Here is a 23,760-nt window from a genome sequence, read left to right on the forward strand (position 1 = left end):
ACCAGCTGGGTGTACAGCATAGCATACAGGTATGAGAGGGCATGGCCTTTAGTTATTTACTCATTAATTTGACAGGGACCTTACAGGTAGGCATAGTTCAACCAGTGCAGTATATATTTATCTTCTACTCGGTGCTATTTGCAGATCTTGTTCCTGGTGAGGCTTTTGAGAAATGAAAACGCATAACACAACAATCTAAGCGTAGGAACTGGCAATAATATAGACTCACAAAAAACAGTACAAACAGTAATTGAAATAGGACTAAAAAAAACAAGTAATAAAAAGCAAAAATGGATATGCATTTTATATATGCCAGCCAACCATTCAAAGTGCTTTCACATGACATTTAAGACTTGTGAAACTCATTAACTAAAGGGAACTTTTGTTAATTACCCCTGCTGCAAAAATGTCACATCTTGAAAGGGGGGTTCGATTCAAATTGCAGTATTAAGCTGACTCAACACTTCGGTGTCACAGCACTGAGCTTAGCGCGTGTATCATGTGAGCAGCAGTGCAATGGTTTAATAAGCCGAGCCCCCCCAGTGGGAAGCCCAGCTTCTCTGCATTTAACATTTAGGATCCATCCTGACAAGGCAATTCCAAGTGAACTGCACTGAAGATAAACCAGCCAGTAAACATAGAGAGAAATCCAGTATTCGTCAGCATTTTTTAAAAAGTTGTCCTTATTCCTCTGGCACTAAACAGACATGAGGAGTTTTCATTTCAGGGTTAATTCTTTATGCATGTTGACTTAAGTATATTAAGAAATTGCTCATGTTTCCATGTCCAGTGGATCTGTTGTGCATTAAAGACTCTCGAAGTTTTCCTGGAAATAAATTTGAATTGAAAAGATTCCAATTGAACACTGTCTCTAGTTTCCAAATAATTAGTACCGAATTACTTTGTAATTTCTTTCAAACGTTTGGGAGATAATTTGGAAAATACGCACCAATCATTTCTCTTAAGAAGATGAATAGTTCTGTAAAAAAAAAAAGGATTAAATAAGATTTTTCTCTTCATTTCTTTTTCTTAACAGCACTCCATTAAGCTCTCATTGGCACAAGGAGGGCCAGACATCAGTCTCCCATCAACTAATGGCTTCCATCATCTACAAAAGTCAACATCTACAGCTTTTTTAGCAAAGAAAAAGAAAAATAGCAGTTGCAGCCATATAAAACAACAAACCACAGACCTGACATCCTTACCCTGACCCTGAGTGTGCGCTTGATACATGAACAATTCTTCCTATCCGGAACTTTCTCTGTCCCAAAAGAGGCATAAAAGGAAAGACAGTGCCTGTACAGTGTTTTGGAGGTCGCCTCACCAGCCCATGTTTCCTCTTCTGCTTCTCGTGTTGGATGTATTATAGTGTAATCCCGACCTTGACAAGGGAGAGGCTGGCATGCTGGGGACGGCTGGGGATTTTCCTGCCTGCCAGAGAGGGTTTAAAGAGAGTTTTAGAGAAAGAAGGACTCAAGTGTTGAGAATGCCTTTCTCAGAGGACCATCACAGTGACCACAATGCTGGATATATCGCTTCTGCATCCCAATTTCAACCATCACTGAAAAAAACTATCCTCAATCAACAGCAGTACAATGTTAAAGATCAAAGAGCTGGATCTTCGTGCAGAATTCTTCACAAACTAAAGGACCTTCACCTTTTTAATGTGAGCAAAAACAGGAAGCGAATTCACACCCTTGCTGACTCAAGATATTTGCTTATGTTATTATTCTCTCACGTATTTTCTTTGAAGGCCATGTTTGCGTTTTTAGATTTTCTGACATACTTATACAAAAGCATACAAAAACATGCACATTTTTTAACTTTTGGTTTATTTTCAACCCGTGTCACCACTTTCTGGCATGCAGCCTCAAACTGGATCTAATTAGACGTTTGGCGAACATTTGCATGTTTCTAAGTAATACATAAAGAGCACTTGAAAGATTGTGACTCAGCATGCCCTCTGCTTAAAGGATTGCTATTTGGCTGCTTTTTTAAGGAGCAAAATCACACACACACACACACACACACACAAATTCGTTCTGACTGACCGGGACCTCAGTTACGTTTTATGCCATTTTCCTCAGTTATTTTGATGCTTTGTAATTCGCTTCCTGTTCTGCATTATTCTTTCCCTTTCTGCTCTACCAAGACAAAAAAATCTTACTTTGCACGCAATGAAATGCATTGCACATGTAGAAAAAAACAGGAGTGAGGGTATTGTTTATAACCTCCAACCATGCCACAGTTTCCATGGTGCTTTGTTTCACAGCTGTTTTTTGTCCTCATTCATGTTTTTGAGAGAGCCATAGTAAAATGGAGTTTCCATTTTAAATGAAAATTGGACTCTGGTTTACTAGCAAACCTGGCCCGGCAAGCCAGGCTTTTTTTTTGTTGTTGCTGTAAATACTTTGTACATGCCAGCCAGTCATAGGAAGACCTGAGACTCCTCACCACGAGAAACTGACAGTTTTGTGACCGGGTTCGCCGTGCGAATCGTCCCAGCTTATCTCCGTTTCTTATTTCTATAGAGGTGTATTATTTTGTTGCATCATAAAAATATCAACTTGTGGTTGGTATGTTGGAGCAATCTCTCATTGGAGAGTGTCACTGCAGCAATGGGGGTGCCATAGACACCAATTTAGTAGTGGCCAGTAATAAAACAAGGTGGTTTATTGAGGTAAATGGTGCATATATATGACAGAAACAAACAGTTAACACACAACATGTATTGCAGTATTGCAGGCGGTGTAAACTTTGATCCAACATCCAAATGTATGAAATGAATGCAGTTGAGAATTGCTTGATGGCCTGAATTCCCCCAATCTGACACGACTGCATCCTTTGTTTATCTGACATCTTGTATAACCAGAGCTGTGACGATGAGGGAAATCTGCCTCCACCTGCGTCCTCTGTTGGGGGAGTTGAGTCAGACCCGGCTCGGGATGGCCTGTTACATTATCAGTTCTCCTGTATTCTACCACCCGCCATCTAGCTGTAGTATTTATTTATCCAAACATGTACAAGTTCTGCTTTGTCACTTTACTGTTTATGCAAGCAGGAGATTATATGCAATCAAAAAAAACTGTCCCCCCTTGCAATGGCTGTAAATATGTCAGGCTGTACATACAGATTGTTAATAACTAACTAAAATGTTTGTTTACCTTCAGAATGCTTATTTTCACTAATGTTCATTTCCATTACTTTAACTCTTTTCTAGTAATATCTATAGTATGTTCATCTGTGCCTTGAGATACAGTAAGAGAGGTTGATTGATTGTCCCAAAAGAATTCAGACTTACACCATATTCTTACTATTGATGTGCATACAAATGACATGCATAACTGATTGAGGTTCTTTTTATTACTTTATAATTGTTTCTTGAGAGGATTTTTAGTCTGGAACATCGTAAAAGTATTTTGGTTTAAGCGGAAGAGGAGGGAACTCCTCCCTGAGGGATGTCAAAGCAAGGTTCCCTGAGAAAAAGCTAGTTTTTTTTCTAACCCAACTTCAAAGTACCCTTTTAAAAAAATATAAACCACACCGCCCAACAAGCTATGTCCTTTGGATTTGTCTCTGAGAGTTGCTGGGTTGCAGCGCAGCCTCAGAAAGAATTGCCATGTGGCCTCTTCAGGGCCACTGCTGGCTTTATGATGGAGCAGAAACATACCGGACTAGATCAGAGCTCTCAGTGCACATGCCAAGACTCGATGATTGTAAAGTCTTTCTGTGCTTTCTCTATCATTGTTTCTGCTATCAAGTTAACAAGAGAGGAATGCCCCAATCTCTCATCTTTTTCAACTGATTCCAACTTTCCTTTTAGTATTTTAGAGCGGTTAAATGTCCCTCCATCCCCCTTTCCTCTCACAACCTACTTCCTCTGTTTCCCTGCATCTTCCTTAGATCCTTTTTCCTAAAGGGAAAGTAAGTCCTAAACAGCGTTGATACATGTTGTAGGTTCAGCAAGTTTTTTTTATTAAAGACCTGTCACCAGATGCTGATGGGCAGCTCCCTGGGTAGCTGAAAGGTCAAAGGTCAGGGTTGCATCTAATCCTGTCTCTACTTCTTGACTCAGTGTTTCTAAATACAGGAAAGAGGAAGACCGACAGCTTGGCAGCCATATCCACTTTAGGGGTAATTAAAACAGACGAATGTATCGAATGTCCAGTTCTGCCTGCGCTCGGGCTGCCAGAGTTACACGTGGTGTGGTGATCCATCCGTGTGTTGTTATTAATATGTCAGTGAGGGCTCTGGTTTTAAAGCCCGACATGTGAACTGGTGTTTTGTAAGCTGCTGCAGATCCCCGAGTAAGAAGGTGCTGACTGACAAACTTGCACGTGTGTTTGGCAGAGTTGGCATGCAGGGCCGGAGATAGTTTTTTTTCCAAGGCTGACATCACTGTGGGTCAGGATTACTGTATATAGCAAGTCGATGATGCAAGTGCTAACACGAATGCCCTCCTCAACCTTTATCCTGCCTTACTTCCTCCATGTGTCAGCTATTTCCCTCCGGCCAATAAATAATAGCGTTTACAGGCAGACAATGCTCCAGTTCCAACCGTCCTAACTGCATACTTCGTAACCTTTATCCTCTCTCTCTTTCACTTTACTTCCTCCTTCAACCTTTCTTAGCTTCTGCTCTTAAACCTGTCTCACCCCTCCCCCCAAGGAGAAGATTTGAGTCTGGGGTCCCAGGAAGAGCCCAGCTGTCGGAAACTGTACGTTTTTATGACGCGTTGGAGGGTTTCCCTCCCATACTCCGGCTTCAAAGAAAGTGTTGCTTTCTAAAGGGCAAAGTTGAGACTCCATCCTTCAGTATGCATGATGCCTTCCTTCCTTACAAGGCCCCAAAGTACACTAACACCCAACTGTACATTCACTTCGTCCACTGAAACCTAGCAGGACTATGTGAACCAGGATAGGGAATACTGTGAGCTTCTACCGTCCGATATGTGTTTTGGGCTACATGGCACTACTCGCATGTGATGGGTCTTATTCGTAGCTTGCAGTGGAGAGAGACAGTAAACTGTTGACATAGTGGAATGCATTGACTGGTCATCTGGGACTAGAGTGAAGACTTTACAGGTTTCAAGATTTCAATGGCTTATAAAAAAACAGCTAGGGGCTCTTTCAGAGGCTTTGTCGGTTCCTCTCCTCCCTGAATCATGGCAGTTTTGCAGAACATTTATTGAATTAGGAAATCAGCGTAATAGCTGCTGCAGGAGCAGAATATTTAGGACATGGCTGTGAACGATGCAACGGAAAATCTGTGCAAGAACAAAAGGGGATTTAACAGTGGAGAGCAAAGTCGCTGCTTCCGCTTTCCTGCTCAAATACCAACTAAAGAGTTAACAGAAATCCTCTTAAGCTCTGGTGGGTTATGTATAAACATCCGTTATTTACAATTCATTTTTTTTTCCCTTTTATAAAGTAGACTAGAATGTACTTAGTGGAGATTGGAATGGAAAGGAAGAAATGGCTTTCGGGGCAGCGAGCAAGCCCTTGTCCTCAAAGGCCTCCATTGTGAAGCCAGGGTCATGGTGTCATTGGATGGCGTAGGCTGTAATCTGCACTTAACCAGCACTTAACTTTAAGACCTCAAACGAGTAATATCCCTTATGCCCCTTTGTCAAAAAGTGTCTTCTTTTGTGTACCAGAATTGTACATTAAAAATTTTGCTGTAGATGTTTGCTAAATGTACCACCTTCAGATATGTTGTGTTTTTGCACCAGCCAAATTAGAGTATTTAAGAATCATCTCGTAGGTAAAAGTAAGGTAACGGTGTGCACTCAGTGAATGAATATTATTTGAGGTATGGCACCCTGTTATGCCCGCATCTCACTCAGCCTTTTAACTTTGTGCCAAAATCATTCCACAGTATTTACGGTTTACAGTAAGAGACGGTGCCAGTGCTTCCCCAGATGGCCACCCCGTCTCTAAGATACTGAAATTAAGGGGGAATTTTCAATTTGAGGGTTTTCTTCTTTTTTTTTGTTTTCTCTTTAATTGTGTTTTTATTTCTTTGTTAAACAAGAGATGTGTTATTTTGGAAGCTATATCGGATAGATTTTATTTAAGGAAACTCTTGTAATTTTGTAAAGTGGGCCTTATTATTGAAATATATTAAGTATTTGTCCATCTTGATTTTAAGAATGATATTTTTTGCAAGATAATGTATCGTCCTCGTTGTTGTTACACTCCTGGAGAGTACTTCTTTTTTGTGTTTGTTATTTTAATGCAAGACATTTCTCACGACCTGGAGACATGATGGCACAGCACAGATCAGAGGGTGAAGCCAGGGTTGTGTCATAGTCATTGAAGAATGAAAGCTATGTGCATTTTATCAGGGCCTAGCAGGTTTGCAGTGCTGAGCGGTTCAACATGTGTTGTCCTGTTTTTATCTTGAACCATTCAGCGCTCCCGCCTCTTCGCTGCTCTGTCCTCCCTTGCTCTTAAATTCAGGGTTCGTTCATCTTCTGTGCTGTATGTTTGAAAGTGCTGCCAAAGAAAGAAGCGTGCAGGCCCCAGACACATATGTATATATAAACACACACAAATCACCTAATAGGAATTGTTCTTATTTTTAAAAACATGTAACTGGATCTTATCTCTTCTACACGCATACATGCACAGATACAACAATATCAGGCCTGTACAATCAGCTGTTTTTTATTTTATCTCCAAGTGTTTATAAGTTCATTTTGTGTGCAGGAGAGGGAGACCGACAGACAGGTGTCAAACACAAAACTGTATGTAATGAAATCAGATCAAAAGGGTTTTATGATTTATTATTGCTTTCTCAGTGTCTCAGCATTGCCAGGTGGACTTTGTGGGAAGGGCTTTTTTTTCTGTTGTAGACTTAATACATTGTGCATGTTTTAACCTTACTGTGGCTGGCGCACTCTGCATGTAGGTCTCTTGAAGCTGCCAACTGTACAGCAGACCATATGTATTCCAATAAAAATAAAAACCAACCTGTTTGTAACACGTCTCCATGTTGGAACCTGTGTCAGTACGTGAGCGCGATGCTGATTGTGTGTAAAACCCAACCATGTATGTTAATCTCTTTCATGCTTTTTGCTGAACACGCTCAGCAACTTTTGATTTCATAGCGGTACACCGTGTGTGTGTGTGTGTGTGTGTGTGTGTGTGTGTGTGTGTGTGTGTGTGTGTGTGTGTGTGTGTGTGTGTGTGTGTGTGTGTGTGTGTGTGTGTGTGTGTGTGTGTGTGTGTGTGTGTGTGTGTGTGTGTGTGTGTGTGTGCGCGCGCGCGCGCGCAATCCCCTGGTTAGGCTTGAACAAAGCAAAGCGAGTAGCAACTGACGGTATACAAAATTAGCAGGCAGACAAATGAGCCACATTTGGTCAGGTACTAGGAGGAAAACCACAAGCTGTTGTGGAATGCAAAGTCAGCCCACAACTTTCTCTTAAACTGCTACGCCTCACTTTGTGAAAGGCAGCACTTCTGTTCCTGCAAATGTAGGTTTCTTAAAATAATCCTCTAATCTACACGACCTGTTGTGGTAAATCTGTCTATTCATGTAAAATAACCAACCTCCCATCATTTAATGACTTTATTATCCATCAGAAAGGCTTGGTGGATCTCAGGTATGGTTGTTTTATGGTGAAATGTTTACACTTTACCTCAAGCTGGTAATTTCCAATGTTTTTTCAGGACAATTGTAAGAACAAGCCTTGACTTGCTGAATTCAGCTGCATGGCCTTAATGTGTAGGGTTGGACAGTTAAGGAGGTGCCCAGCTGCTTTGCATTCTGGTCTGTTGAGGCTACTGTGTGAACAACACTTTCTCATCAGGGATTTAAAAGTTACAATTTCACACTTATAGTCCTAATGAAATAAAATGATACATTATCTTTCTATTTAACCACCTATACAAATGTATATAAATAACACATTTAAGAGCTAAAATCTTAAGAACATGTTGAATTCCTGATAATTTGACATGGGAAGTAGAATAATTAAATTAACCACAGTTGAATTTAATATAAAACATTGCACATGCTTGAATAGGAAAAATCCCTTGTTAACATTATCAGTAACAGCTGTGCTTTACCTACTAAAGTTAAATGTTCTTTTTCTACACCCCAGATGATTTCACTCAAGTTTTTTCGGAGTAAACGGTAAGAGCAACAAGACGAATACATTTCTCCAGAATTAAAGTTTACTGTATATATGGGGTCATGAACAAAAAATGGTTGGACCTCAGGGGTTAACACTGTCTCCTGCGTGTGTGGTTTAATCTGTCCCAAGTTCAGATGCAGGGGGGTGCTACCCTAACACAGCGGTGCCTGTTTAGACCCTGGTACTCCTGAGCCTCAGCACCCATGCCTGACCTGAATTAGTGATGTGAAGTCAACCATGGAAATGACTCAGTGGCACTCCAGGCGAGTGGAGAAGGAGGAGGAGGAGGAAGAGGAAGATAGAGAAATGTGAGCGAGAAAGAGGAATCACTGACTATGCCTATAACAGGTGTCATAGGAAAGACTGAGAAAGCTGTTAGGCCTTTTAGTCCTTAAAGGTCCCCTATTGTGCAAAATGCACTTTTTGATGTCTTTTATTTAAATATGTGCCCTCGGTGTGTAAGACGACTCACAAAGTGTCAACAAATACAACCCTCTCTCTTTTCCTCCTTACCCACATCTCTGAAAACGGGGGTACAAACGAGCTGATCCAGATTTGCTTCGGTTGTGACGTCATATCGGAAATGTGCACTGGCTTTACATTGAACTCCTGGCAACATACCAGGCCCGGCCCTGACCATTGTTCTGCCCTAGGCATGTTTTCAACTGCCTCACTGTCACTCTAACTCACCATCTTAAGTAACACATTTGTCATTTCCTGTGACAAGTCAAAAAGCACTGTGATAAAGGCCGATAGAGTAGTCAAAAGACATACACAGCTGAGCCTGCAGCTAAGAAAAATAAATGAAAAATAATAAATTGTTCATGTTTTATAGAATTTTAGCTAATTTAAAAACTGATTACAGCAATGCTAATGACTCTATGACTTGAGCTAAATGCTAACACCAACATGCTGATGTTTTGCCGTAAATGTTGACCGTCATCGCAATCATAAGTGCGTTAACATGCTTACAATGCCTACAGCTGAGGCTAAAATAATGGGACTGCCATCAGTTTAGTTAATCGTGAACTAAACCATTGAAGTCAGGAGAGCTCAAAATGGAGACTGAAGTCTGTAGGATTCAATCCGGCGACTCTGAATGACTTCACATTATTTTATTACAATCTATTTAAACCTTGTTCAGATCTGTCAGTCTGGACTAAAGCAATGGACAGACAAACACATGTCACTAGTACATTTGGCTAATCTGCTATATTATTTTAGAGCGACATAACTACAAAGGAATCGCATACCCTTAGGAATAAACAAAGCTGAAAGATGAAACCATTGTAGTCTCTATCTTATATATGTCTATATTTCACATTTGATTATCATGGATGATGTCCAATGTGCTTGTGAAACAGCATGTGGGAGGTGTTTGTACTAGTGTACATTCCACTCCACACCTATGATTCACAGGAGATGTGCTCAGACACGCTGTGGTCTCTCATCAAAAGGACTTTAATAACTCCCTATCCTACTTTGTACAACTCTGCCTTTCTATAAAGTAATCAGTTGGTGTGGGCTTGAGGCTATTATGAAAAATAACCTCACCAGTCAACAGTTACACACTGCTCTGAGCCTATGGTTTACCAGGAAGGTGAAAATACCCGAGTGCTGCCGTCCAAAACCCCAGCTCAAATTACTGTTGTTACATCAAACATCTCCTTTGGTCACGATAATAATAACCCCATCTCTGGGGGAAAACAAGGCCTGTGACGCTGGAGGGTGCATGGAAACAGAGGGGCACAGAGCCCTGAAATACGACGCCACAGAAAAAAGCTCATAGCTCATGGCTGACCATTTTAATCTCCCCCCTCATTCAGCAGATCTCCCACTATGTGGAGCTGCTGCCAGGGACCCTCATATCTCCCACACACACAGACACACACACACACACACACACACAGTGCCACAGACCCTGGGACGCAGCCAGGTCTGCAGGGAAGGAGGGTCATCGGCAGGTCAAAGCAGAAGCAGCCATGTTACTTTTTTACATGCATGTGCAAGTACAGAAACTACACATCGGCGGGAAGCATTTGGTTCCGTTAGAGATCTGCATACACACCCGTCTTTTTTTTTTTAAACACGCAGATACCAAGAAACAATTCATGTCTTCTTTTAATAACAAAACAACTGAAAATATAAAAAAGTATGTGATGACAGCCATGATAAAATCCTTAAACCTGCTATGGTAACAAAAAACATTCACAATTCTTTCAACATATCTTTCTTTTTTATCATTTAATACAAACTATATTCACTACACTCTGCAACCTAGGTGGTAGAAAGTAAATTTAGGAGGCGTAAAGCTACAGTACATAGCAATGTTTTAAGACAACCAAGACAAGGCATTGAGGTTGAGACTGTGCTACTCAGTTGGTCATCTGTCTTACCAATGATATCTGGCTCAATGGTGTGTGTACATTTAGGATTTAGACAAGGGCACATAAATAGATGTTGGGTTTTGCAGACATGCTCCACATGGAATAAAATACACTGAAACACTCCAAACATAAAGCCATGCTTCGGTTTTTAACTGGGACATAACATTTAGGATTGATGAGTTATTCCATTACTATGTAACAAAATGGGAATTTATTAGTCATCCTTTAGCATAGCCAAGTGTTTGTAGAATCTGTCTCTATATTAATGTCAACAGTCACTAACATTGCAAAATAGTCTTAAGAAATGAAATACTCCATACAAGGAATCTCAATTTCATATCATAGCCAGAAAATAATTTCTGTGTTATTATTTGAGCAAAGGCATTAATGCAAAGTGTTGTCATGGACTTCCAGGATCCCGTTCAGAAAAGTCTACAGTTCATGAATTTTTTTTTTCTCATTAACTGTTGAAGTTGGTCTTTAAGTCCAGAGTTGGCAGTTACAGAGGCAATTTTAGACACTGGGAGTAGGCGGAGCCTGCTGAGGGTTGCTGGCTGTTGTGGGAGTGGCCTGTCGGGGAAGTGTGTACATAGCACCCAAGAACTGATCTGCTATGCGCCCTGCCTCCCGGAGCCCGCTGAGCAGGGCGCCGTGAACTGTAGCGGGGTAATTCCTGATCGTGTGCTCCCCAGAGAAGAAGAGACGAGGAACAGGCTGAGAGGAAAAAGAAGAAAAAATACGTTCAGAGCTAAGTTGGATTGTCCCCAATGTAATAAGGGATTAAAGGAAAACAACGTTGAGAGAGGAAAAAGTGTGGTAGTCAACTGCCAGAACTCATCATCCAACACATAAATAGGACTCAATCAGCATGCCAACATCAAAACAGCGGGAAAAACATTTGTGTGGAGAAGAAACAGCTCTGCTTTGGTTTGGTTGAGTATTGTGGGTAGGCTGGGATGCCTGTTCTCCTTCGCTTTCACACACGCAATAAACTGAAATTCTTGCCCAAACACAAACCTCGAGACTCAGGATTTTGTAAAATGTAAACACCAAGAAAACTCATTCAACCATTCAAATGCCTCAATTGTAATAGCATAGTCATGGAAGACCTAAATACAAACGCCAACAGTTTTTCCTTTTACGTCTGACGAAGGCTTAATGCAGATCAAACATTACGATAAAGGCATGTTTGAATAATAGTCCCTTGGAGTTTTCTCTTGTTATCAGCGACTATGGATTCTGTGTGCTCACCTGTGAAGCTCCTGGTATCGCGGGGCCAGGCGTGATGGGTTGAGCCATAAGGTCATAATCGTTGCCTGAAGAACCTGCAGCAACGTACGAGTAGGAGCCCCGGGCCCAGGGGTCAGCACGCCAACGAGTGACCACGGTTTCCTTTGGCTGTGATGAGGAGAAAACAACAAAAGATACTTCTTAGTCATTTCCATTTTGACAATAGAGGGACCTGTTAACTGCTGCAACACTGGCATCCAAGCATATGATTTGATCAGATATGAAACCACGAGCAAATGATTCAAAATCACACGTGGTTTGGATACGACTGCACTTGTGAGTGCCTTTCACATGCGCTCGCTGTATAAAGTTGTGCTGGTTATGGGGATCGATTCAGGAAACAGATTTTACATTCCACAGATGCAACCAGAAAAAAACCCACTAGAGATTGAGCTTAAAAAATAAAACCCTCTTCTATGTTTCTGTAAACATCAAACATGATGAAGTTGTATTTGAACAAAACTGCTAGCCATAGTGTGGACATTGTTTTTTGGGGTGATGCATTGTTACTAGGCAGTGTCAATTTCACAGCTGAGGCCCAAACGTGTACCTGTGGCACGGCGCTGCTTCCAAATATTCCTTTGAGGATGGCCAGGCAGCGTCCAACGATCACGTCATCGCTGATGTTCTCCATGATGCCAGCGGCCTCACCAGCCATCAGAGCCAGTAGTATCGGGGCTGAAAAGAGAAATGGGGCAATTTGTTACCAAGACTTTTAATGAATGTTTTACGGAAGCAAAGGGCATTCATGAAGAGGAAATACATCATAACACCACAAACCCTGCAGTGTGAAACTAAAATAGATTTCTCACCTTTGTAGAGGTTCCAGAAGAGGAAGAGTTCGCCCCGACTTGCTGTGGTGGAGCCGACATGACCAAACAGATTGACACTGGGATCCCAGAACACGCGGTCAAAGCACAACACCACCTTCAGACAGGGAGGAGCACAAATACAAGTCAAAAAACAATCAATGTGCTGATGTTAATCAAAAGCTTCCTATCCTGTGGAGAACATATCAGTTCCAGCACATTCAATGCCATGGCTTTATGGTTATGAATGTGTGAGTAGAAGAGCGCCCTCTGCTGGAAAGAGAGCATGGTAGCAGCTTAGATTGCATAATAATGCAGTATTCTCCTCTGTGCTGCAGTAGATTGAGGAGAATGAACCACTCTGCTGCAGATGATGCTCAGCAGCAGAGATAGAGAGAGCCGGTGGGTCAGGAGTGACGCACAATGATCCGGGTACGCACACACTGGCAAAAAGCACCTTTCATTTGCACGCCATCCGGCTTCAATTGCCTCCCACATCGTTTACACATTGACCGTACCTGCCTTACAATCCCACTCTCAATCCTACGTCCAAGCCCAGATAAATCAAGATAATACCACCAAGGCACAGAAAACAAATACATTCCAAAGATCTATTGTCTTTTTCCTCCTCTACCACTCAAGGTCAAGTTCCTAGCATAATGACACTGCAAGCGAAGCAGGAGGTCTCTCTAAGGGACAAAACGCTTCCTCCTGCTAGAAGCACACTACATGATTTAAAACCTGACTTGAGAGTTTGCAATGGTCTGCACAAAATGTGGTACATGATATTTGGCTCACATTTTCCTGTAGAGGGTGGGGGGTTTAGCATTACAATCTCTAGCACTTACTTTGTCAGACTATTCAGGGGCCTCTTAACTAATTTAGAATCTGCACAAATCAGAATGAGGTGGTGTAATTTGCTTAAAATAACAGGATGGGAGCTCAGTCTGATAAATGCCAAGCTCCATACCTTGTTGAGGTTGCCGAAGCCCATCCTCTGAATAGCTGATGTCTTCCACTCGGGCAGAGGGGGAACAAACTGCACAGCAGGGGGCTGCTGCTTCAGCACCCCGAGAGGCAGGGTGCACAGCACAGCATCACACTTGTATATGAAGGTCTGGGTTGTGGAGCGCGTGTTGACAGCTATCACCTCACAGCCTGGAGAATGAGCATATGAAAAACAGTTTTACACACATTGTACAGCCATGCATTGTGCACGTCATCAAACATGAAATCCATAGTGAATGTTGTGGCAGATAAACACATACCAGAGGCTGTATACCGGACCTGCCGCACTGCTGTGTTTAGTTTGATGTCCAAGCCTTCAGCCAGGGCCACAGGAACACAAGAGTAGCCATTCCTTACGGTCAGGTGGCTGCCAGTGAACTCAAAGTCATCATCCTGTGGAAGAAATAATGACCTGTCACCTAGCACACTAACTCAAGAGGCCTGAAGGTCTTTGAAATACAAGTTCATTTTCAGGACAGCACCGTTCTGACATTTCAAAATGGGGACATGTATATACCTGATCCCAATGCTTGAGAGAAAGGGTGGAGAGGGGTGTAGCATTGGCAAACTCCAGGTTGGCAAAGTGCCAGTCTAGGATCTGCCGATCCCTGGATGACAGGTAAACATCACTGTGGGAAAAAAAAGAAAGCAAAGAATCACGGTGATGTACACTGACAGCTATTCACACTTATGAGGGACAGGTTCCCTCATGCACCCGGTGAAAGAGCTTAAGTCTAAGCGGTGCAAACGTAATAACACATACTTGGACACATAGCATTAACTTGAAACTAGAAAATAGGCAAATTGCCAACGGAGATACACAGGTAAACAACTGTTGCCAAGGGCTGCAGGGCTCCAACAAACAATTATCTTCCATAAACATTAAGACTATTTCCACTTCAGGGCATAGGGCAGTGCTGCTTTCAAATAGCCACTTATAGCATGGCATCGTTACGAGTTACGCATTAAGTTTAGTTTCATTCGTAACATTTGGTTTTTAAAAGTGATTTAACCATTAATCAAAATAATGTTTGCATGCAGGGAACAGAGGAGTAAACAAATACAGAAAAGATCAATGTCCTTCTGGTATTTTCATAGTGTACTTATTATACCAGATAAAAAGAGAAGGAGTAGCACTTCAGAAGGATTGGTTACCTGGGCGGATTGGCCTCAAGCTCCTGCAGCTTCTCCTCCAGCTTCACCTGCATCTCCACCAACTCATCATACTCCTACACAGGCACAAAACACACAGCAAAGATGAGATGAGAATTCATGAGAAAATTAATAGAAGATTTTTTTTAAATATATTTCTGATATGTTGCATAAACTGCTCGACAATGTTACACTAAAACTGAGCATGAAGATTGATTTCAATGCAGTAATATTACTAATTTGCTAATATTTTAGCTTTATACATTTAAAAATAATACAAAAAGGGTATTTTGCATCACTCTGAATTGTTGTCAGACTTCAGAAGCTGTTCTTTAACTGGGTGAGCGTGTGTTGCATGCATTGCGTGTATGTGCAATAGGTACACACCCATAGGGTACAGGTCATGTAGAAATGAAAGGCTGTTTTGACAGAGGGCTGACTCAACCTGTTCATCAGTTCACCACAATACAAACATGCAGATTCTGGTAATACCACCTACCAGGCCAGGCCCTAGCTCCACTGAGTCCAGTCTAAAACATTGTACGTCTTTATGACGTCTACAAGCCAGCAAGCTGACATGGGAAAATATTACAAAGGGCAAGAGCACTGAAAGTATTCACAGCAAATGCATTCTGACCCAGCCCTAAATCTTGTTATATGGTGTAGCCATGCGAGTCTTGAGCACACACGCACACACACACACTCCCAAGTAATCATCCTGTCTTGTTGAAAGTGTGTGTCTGTGTGTACATCCGCAGACATTAAGATAGCCAGACCGTGATTCAAAGACTTGAAGTGGTTTCTCACACAGCGGATGGGTAGCAGACTAATTCAGCTTAGACACCAGCTGTGTTTAAACCAACTAAAACCTCCCTTTAAAATACACATGCATCACTGGTGGAGGTGATTTATCTGAAGCAAAAATAAAACAGCAGTACTTGCTCTAATAATACATCCAACCGAGGCATTAAACCACTTAAACACAGCCTGTCTGGTTTACTTAGAGAGCAAAGGCATTACAATACTGTGAGGCATCCACCCTGACCTAGTAGCCCATAAAATAATTCATCACAAATGCTAGTACGTCTACATTATAATACTGCTGCGAAAGAGTTGAGCTTCCGAACAAATTCAGTGCTTCAGTCTTGGATATTGTGGTGGTTGACCACATGGCCTGCATGTACAATTAATACTTATCAATGTCATTTATCTAATATTACTTAAAAGTGATTTAAAATATGCAAACAAAAGCCAATAAATCCAGAAATACAGTTGGAAATTAGGTGTAAACTACATTTCCTTGACGTTCTTCTACATAGGAATTTGTTCTGGACATCAAGTCTGCATAACTGCCCACCGCTTTTAAATATGTGTAAGGATGTAAAGTGGACTTTGAGCTTCATTGTACCTTTTTTTCTTTTTTAGAATCATTGATGTTTACATTTCTCTTTCTGAAATGGTGTTTGAGCTTACTTTGCAGAGCGCTGTGAGGTCACGGTTCTTGCTCTTCACCAGGAACTCAGCTGTGATATCTCTGGGTGGTTTGACGTCACTGGCCTCTTTATACTGCTGATGGAGCTCCTTCACCCGCTCCTTAGTGGTCACCATCTAAAAAAGGAAAGCAAAGAATAGGGATGGAGGGGAAGAAAGTACTGAGAAGACGATGCAGATGCGCCTTGCATGTAAACTGTCTTTCAGTAATGCGCCCGCTTTTCCTCATAATGGGACTTTAAGACTGTCAGCAGCAATTTACTAAAAGTGCATACCATCTTTAAGCTTTATAGGCAAATCAATCATGCACACATATCTGACATAACAGCTGACAGATGATTGCCAAAAGTAAATAGCCATTATATTTTGACTGACATTTTATGACAAATCAATGGAAATAAAAAGTCATTCACCACTTTGCAAAATATCCTCTTTAGTTGGATTAAAGAAAACGTTTATTTTAAAGTTGAGAAAAGATAGAAAATACTCAGAAAAATAGTTCCAATGCGCAGATCCCTGTATTGTGAAACCTTAATGAAAGACCTTTAGAGGTGCTGGTAGATCAGGTAGCTGTTTCCTCTGCTTACAGTCTTTATGTCAAGATAGGCCTGCTGGCTCTGTATTCATATTTAGCTTACATGCATTTCCTCATACATCACAGCAGCCCCACACGAGGATGTGTGCTCACCTTGTTTAGAAGATCCCGAAGTTCTTCCTGAGTCTTTACGATCTTCTTCCAGTGTTCTATCTGCTCATCTTTTACATGCTTCTCCTGCAGCCTGCAAACACACACAAGATTAGTATTTTGAGTGGGTTTTTCTTCCTTGGGTACACATGTACAGGATAAATCCATCACTATTCCCTGTGTGTACACCATACTCACTGGATGACCACCTCCAGGGCTTGTCCCAAAGAAACAGGCTTGTTGTTGAGGAAGTTAAAGTCCAGCTGGTGGCTGAGGAAAGACGTGGCCTCCAGCAACCGGTTGAACTCTTGCTCCACCATCTCATCCTTTTCTTTTGGCACCTAGACACACACACACAATAAGGACAATCAGTCACTCTAATGACAGAAGTGATTGAATACAAAAAAACAGAAGTAAAACCCTGCCAGATTCAACTAAAGCTACAAAGAAGGCACAAATGATATGGATATAGCATTTACAAATCACTATGATTCAACTTGTAACTTAGAATAGATGAGAAATGTGTTATGTTAATAGACCAATACATACACTTGTGCATCGTTCACCCTTGAGTAGTTCACCAAAGGATTACCATGGAAGAGGTTGAGAAGACAAGAGGGGTTGGGAGGAGAGAACATATTCAGTTAACATAACTTTAACCTTGAACAGGTTTGCACAAAAGCAAAACATGAACATTTAATTTGCCTTTTCCTGCAGAGGAGGAAACCAGTTACACATGATGTTGATGCTTCGAGAGCCATGCTGGCTAGTCCCCGCTATAATGGATGTGCCCCGAACATGAACCTAAACATCCTACTACTGTTGCTGCCAGTTGACAGACAGAACACTAATGTGCGGGGAATATTTTCAACTTAAAATGGCATAAGGCAATATCTTGTCTGCTCTGAAAAGGAATTGGAGCTGTGGTTGATGACACGCAAGGGTAAGCGGGAAAATGAGTGTTGTGGCTGGTGTAAAGCCAGACCCCTGCCTCAGGACAACAACAGGGTTTGGAGAATAGCTATAAACCCAAACACTGAGCATGAACAGGAAAGAGGAAACATCTTCCGTTAAAGGAAGTAGACAACACAAGGACCTGATTACAAAACTACATGTTTTGCAGTTATACCCAATGGTTAGCTGTTGGATCATAGCTCAAATGTCCATTTAGAAGAGATTTTTCAGGAATCAGAAAATTAAGTCTTTTAGCAATGTCTGTTAATATGTTGTCCCTAATGAGGTATGCCTGGATTCCACTTGTTAATATAAGAACAGAGGAGCTGGCAGTGTAGTGGACGAGAGGCAACTGATTAAGAAATGCTGTTATACTCACAGCCTGGCCGTTTGCTTCATACAGTGGACACTTCTGTTTGATCTTGGCCAGCTCCATGTTCACCTGCTTGCTGATCACTGCCATGGGGTTCCCTCCTGAACAAGCACACAAACACACAATTGACAATGACACAACATAAACATGGACTATATCACCCTCTACAGGTAGGTGTTAGTAACTGTAGAAATGCCTTCAGGGAATATTTTAACTTTGTGAAAAAAACGGCCTCTTATTTTGCATCTATGAATATCTGTCACTAGATTTTACTCCCAGAATGCTTTGGGACTTTTTCAGACTGTCAACCAATACCAAGGACTTCGATACAAAATGTAGCTTGACAGTCATCATTTAGGTTTTTAGTTAGTTTTGGCATACTACTGTTGTGACTAACTTATTAAAAAAATATCAGAATCTTACCCAGCCCTGTTACCACCATGGCCCCCAGATCAGCAACATAGTTCCCCTTCCTAAATGTTGCCACTCTGCCTCCAACACGGTCCTGCAAGAAAAAAGCGAGGTTTGTAAAGGTCAATAACTTTTTTATTACAAAGTGTAAAGAGCAGCAGTAATCTCACAATGCTATTAATTGTGGAAATACAGTAAATGTTATACAATACTTAAATGATATATACCATAGCTTGTAAAGAAAATGTTAAGAGACCACCCAATACTAGGAATAAAACATTGATAGAAACCCTGTTGGGGACCTACCCTGGCCTCCAGTACTGTAACATCCATCCCAAAGCTCTGCAGCTGCCTGGCTGCAGCGAGGCCAGACACACCTCCACCAATGACTATAACCTTTCCGGTCTTCTTAGCTGCAACAACAAGCAGTGAGTACATTATGAGGGTATTCTTAAACTACTGACCATTCCCAGGTCAGTGTCTGTGAAGGATTTTGTTTACAAGAGTGAAAACAATGAACTTACTGGGTAGAGGTTTGACCCTCTTGTAAATGCCAAAGTTAATGAGACCATGCCTTTCTAGGTAGCTGTGTATCCTGTGGACCAGCACAGCATCACCTAAAAGGAAAGTATACACAAATCAAATCTCAACATATGAGTAACAAAAATATTCTTGCAAAGAGAAAGAAAATAAAAGGAAGTTAATTCAAATAATATAAATGTCTCACTGTTGTATGGAGCTTCAAGCTGTTGTGCAGTGGCCTCAAAGGTCAGCTGGATTTTAGGGTTGTCAAGCCACAGTTGGAGCTGTTTGAAGTCAAGATGAATTTAGAAAGAGTAGTATATATGTTTAAAACCATAGTAGCATCGACCTTTTATCAAACACAAAGTCATGCGTTTATCCCGGTACTTACTGTTCGGTTGCGGATAAAGAGGAAGACCTTCTGAGTCTGCTGGGGTCCACTGATGATGTCAGGGAAGCAGGCAGCCTCTGGGATGTCATACGGTCATGAGGAAGACGGCTCTGGAAAGCAGCCCCTTCTACACCTTAAACAAAAAAATCCCATATAATTATACAATTAACACCATAAGGTGTCTGTGGCAGCCGGGTGTGGTTAGAGCGCCGGCTGCTGGGGTGAGGGGAGTGGCTCGGCCGGAGACCAGACAGCTGATCGGAATCAGGTAATCAGGCATTTAATATAAAGCATGTTGGTAACCTGGTTCTGATCTGTCTTGCAGTAGGCTGGGTCCTGGGAAGACGACACACCCCGTCCTGGCCTTGCCCGCTCGGAAAGTACCGCGGAGCTGCCTGTTGTGTGCACAATTCTCGAACAATAAACACTCCAGGACCTTGAAATGCTTCTTACGAAGCCACTCCTTCGTTGCCCTGGCGGTGTGTTTGGGATCATTGTCATGCTGAAAGACCCAGCCACGCTTCATCTTCAGTGCCCTTGCTGATGGAAGGAGGTTTTCACTCAAAATCTCACGATACATGGCCCCATTCATTCTTTCCTTTACACGGATCAGTCGTACTGGTCCCTTTGCAGAAAAACAGCCCCAAAGCATGATGTTTCCACCCCCATGCTTCACAGTAGGTATGGTGTTCTTTGGATGCAACTCTGCATTCTTTCTCCTCCAAACACGACGAGTTGAGTTTTTACCAAAAAGTTCTATTTTGGTTTCATCTGACCATATGACATTCTCCCAATCCTCTTCTGGATCATCCAAATGCCCTCTAGCAAACTTCAGACGGGTCTGGACATGTACTGGCTTAAGCAGGGGGACACGTCTGGAACTGCAGGATTTAAGTCCCTGGCGGCGTAGTGTGTTACTGATGGTAGCCTCTGTTACTTTGGTCCCAGCTCTCTGCAGGTCATTCACTAGGTCCCCCCGTGTGGTTCTGGGATTTTTGCTCACCGTTCTTGTGATCATTTTGACCCCACGGGGTGAGATCTTGCGTGGAGCCCCAGATGGAGGGAGATTAGCAGTGGTCTTGTATGTCTTCCATTTTCTAATAATTGCTCCCACAGTTGATTTCTTCACACCAAGCTGCTTACCTATTGCAGATTCAGTTTTCCCAGCCTGGTGCAGGTCTACAATTTTGTCTCTGGTCTCCTTTGACAGCTCTTTGGTCTTGGCCATAGTGGAGTTTGGAGTATGACTGTTTGAGGTTGTGGACAGGGTGTCTTTTATACTGATAACGAGTTAAAAAAGGTGCCATTAATACAGGTAACGAGTGGAGGACAGAGGAGCCTCTTAAAGAAGAAGTTACAGGTCTGTGAGAGCCAGAAATCTTGCTTGTTTGTAGGTGACCAAATACTTATTTACAGAGGAATTTACCAATTAATTCTTTAAAAATCCTACAATGTGATTTCCTGGATTTTTTTTTTCTCATTCTGTCTCTCATAGTTGAGGTATACCTATGATGAAAAATTACAGGCCTCTCTCATCTTTTTAAATTGGAGAACTTGCACAATTGGTGGCTGACTAAATACTTTTTTGCCCCACTGTATATGCTTCTACATAAATCCAAAACAGGGTAATTATCAGACTGTGAACAAAAACAGCTTGCAAGTACAATGAAAAAAATTGTTATTATCACTTAAAGAAAAGATAAAGCTTAATCACATTTAGTTTATTTCCTGTGATTTATGTCACTGCTTTGATATGATGCATCACACTGCAGACTCACCAGATGGCTCCTCTGGTTCACTGTCATTCTCCTCCTCTGGTGGTGGGGGTGGTGGAGGGATGACTTGCTTCCTCTCTTTCTCTGCCTTGGCATTCCTCTCCTCCTCGGAGTAATATTCGTCTTCCGACAGATTTGCCAGGCTTTCGTCCATCTCGCGGTATTCCACCTGCAACGTTAGGCACAATAAAAGCAACATTAAAACCTGGGGTGCGATGATTGGTCGGTGAGCTCCCACGTCATGCCAAAACCTTACTGGGTATAAGAAAAAGACACTATTAATATCACACCAATTATGATGAACAAATACTAGTTGTGCATTTCCAATGGGGTACATATACAAAGTAAGAACTTGTGATGTTAGGTAGATAGCAATATGGCTCATCACGTTTAAATGATGACACATATATATTGGTTCTTTAAAGCAAACAAATGGTCATACAATACCATGAATTTGTCACTGCCATAAAATACCCTCTTTTTTAAAATTATTATTATTATTATTATAATTTTCACCATTCTCAGTTTTGGCAATATGGTTTCCTCCTTGAGCAGGAGGAAGGAGAACCCTTAGATATTTACTTTCGCTCGCTTGCGACGACTCGTTCTGCGAACTTCAGCTGCGTCTTGCTCTGCCCCCCCGGGGCCTGCTTGGTGAGGCAAGGGGGCTCCTCCAGGCTCCCCACTAGGGGATGACCTTTCCTTTTTCTTTACATCCAAAGGGCCTGCAGATGAGGCTGATGGACCAGTCTGGGCATCAGCAACGGGGACCCTATCCCCTCCTGCTGCTCCCGCAGAAGATGATGTGGATGAGGAAGAGGAGCCAGCATCTGACTTCTTGCTAGACAGCATCATAGACGATGTTGGAGGCCTCTCCTGAACAAAGAGGGAACCACATTTTTAGGAAAGAAAACATCATAAGAAACACACTACAGCCCAAATTATATTTTTATTAAAGAGAAACGGTTGAAATTTCAATACAGTATTAAAGGAAAAAAAAGATAACAAAATCTTATTCTTTTTAAATGATGAAAATGATGACGTGTAGGTTGTGTGTGTTGAACAGGAAAAACAAAAACCTTTTAGCATTCCCAAATGTGAGTGTAAGCCTACAAAATGGTAATTTCACTGACTTGCCAGTGGTTTTCACACAAGTTAACTCCAGAAACATTGTTTACACCCCCAATGTCTACTGGTCACTTGCTTTCGGGGGCAGTGAATGCACCTGCAACAAAAGGCTAACAACCACCAAATTCTCTCTGGCTTTGGGAGATGCTTCACCCAAAAATGGCACATTTGCATTACTAGATGTTTCAAGTTACGTCAGCTAACTCAGGATGAATGTCATGATTTATGAAATGAGGGCTCCATGGTTATAGTAACCTTTTCCTGTTTTACCCATTTCTCCGGGCACCTGGTAATATCCATTCAAACACTAAGAAATGAAGACAGAACCAGAAATATTGTTACGAACAGGACCAACTTTACAAAACATGTTGGCCTTTTACATTACATTGAGATCAAGCGATACCTGTTTGAAAATGTGTTAGCAAATATCATCTGAACATTACAAGACCATCAGATAAAAGGAATAGCTCACTGTTTTATCAGGACTCAGCCAAGTGAGGTTGCTCACTCGAAAAAAAACATTAAAAAGCTGAATGTGTAATGAACACGGGTGTTTCGATTAGAAACTTGAACAGGACAGGCAACTTTTGCAGAGAGCATTTGTAGTTGCTAGATATCAATCCTGATCAAATTGACTTTGTTAGCTATCATGTAAACTGTAAAGCTAGCAACAGAATGCTAGCTAACGCTATTAACGTTAGCTAGCGTTGGCTAACGGTAGCTTTGTTCTAGACAGCAACTCGTATACAAGACAGATCAACATACAATTTTGTTTATTTAATGGGATTCCGCCAAGGGCCGTACTGCAAACATAGATTGGGTCGATTCTAATTCATTTTCTTTTCACATATTATGCGAGACCATGCCATGTTAGCTAACGGCGCTAACAATGAGACATGGCTAGCTGCACTACTGGCACAGTAGCAGGTGCGACCTAGTGAAAAACAAAGCGCCGACTTCGCCTCTAATGCGTTTATAAACTGAACGAATCAGTCGGCAGACTTCCCTTTACCATGCTCCATTGTTGCTTTTAACGTAAAGGTAAGCATTAAATATTGAAATTATTAATATTACCTCTCAGTCCTCCCAAAATGTCAACACAAAGACGGCAGAGTAGTAGGACTCCTTTCAATGAACTCTTCCGTGATTGGTGGACAGAAAACATTACCCAATACCACACTACAAAACAATTGGTCAAAACAAACGTCAATCAATAAGTAGGCGGGGATTTTACAATGAGAACT

At 41.7% G+C, this 23,760-nt stretch overlaps 1 protein-coding gene across 1 annotated transcript; it reads right to left on the reverse strand.

The window, feature by feature from the left end:
* Positions 1 to 10,243: 10,243 nt before the first annotated feature.
* Positions 10,244 to 23,656, reverse strand: kdm1a (lysine (K)-specific demethylase 1a). Its single transcript, XM_063909496.1, is given in 23 exon segments — positions 10,244 to 11,241; positions 11,779 to 11,925; positions 12,368 to 12,495; positions 12,630 to 12,744; positions 13,597 to 13,784; positions 13,895 to 14,027; positions 14,152 to 14,263; positions 14,790 to 14,863; positions 16,260 to 16,394; positions 16,966 to 17,056; positions 17,161 to 17,303; positions 17,512 to 17,529; positions 18,296 to 18,390; positions 18,713 to 18,794; positions 19,007 to 19,113; positions 19,225 to 19,317; positions 19,428 to 19,506; positions 19,614 to 19,693; positions 19,696 to 19,746; positions 21,392 to 21,557; positions 21,971 to 22,264; positions 22,772 to 22,823; positions 23,591 to 23,656. Coding segments are annotated over 22 exon segments (2,577 nt in total). The 5' UTR covers positions 22,817 to 22,823; positions 23,591 to 23,656; the 3' UTR covers positions 10,244 to 11,040.
* Between the last annotated feature and the right edge of the window lie 104 nt (positions 23,657 to 23,760).

This window comes from Eleginops maclovinus, chromosome 19 (genome assembly GCF_036324505.1).
Source record: "Eleginops maclovinus isolate JMC-PN-2008 ecotype Puerto Natales chromosome 19, JC_Emac_rtc_rv5, whole genome shotgun sequence".
Taxonomy (NCBI): Eukaryota; Metazoa; Chordata; class Actinopteri; order Perciformes; family Eleginopidae; genus Eleginops; species Eleginops maclovinus.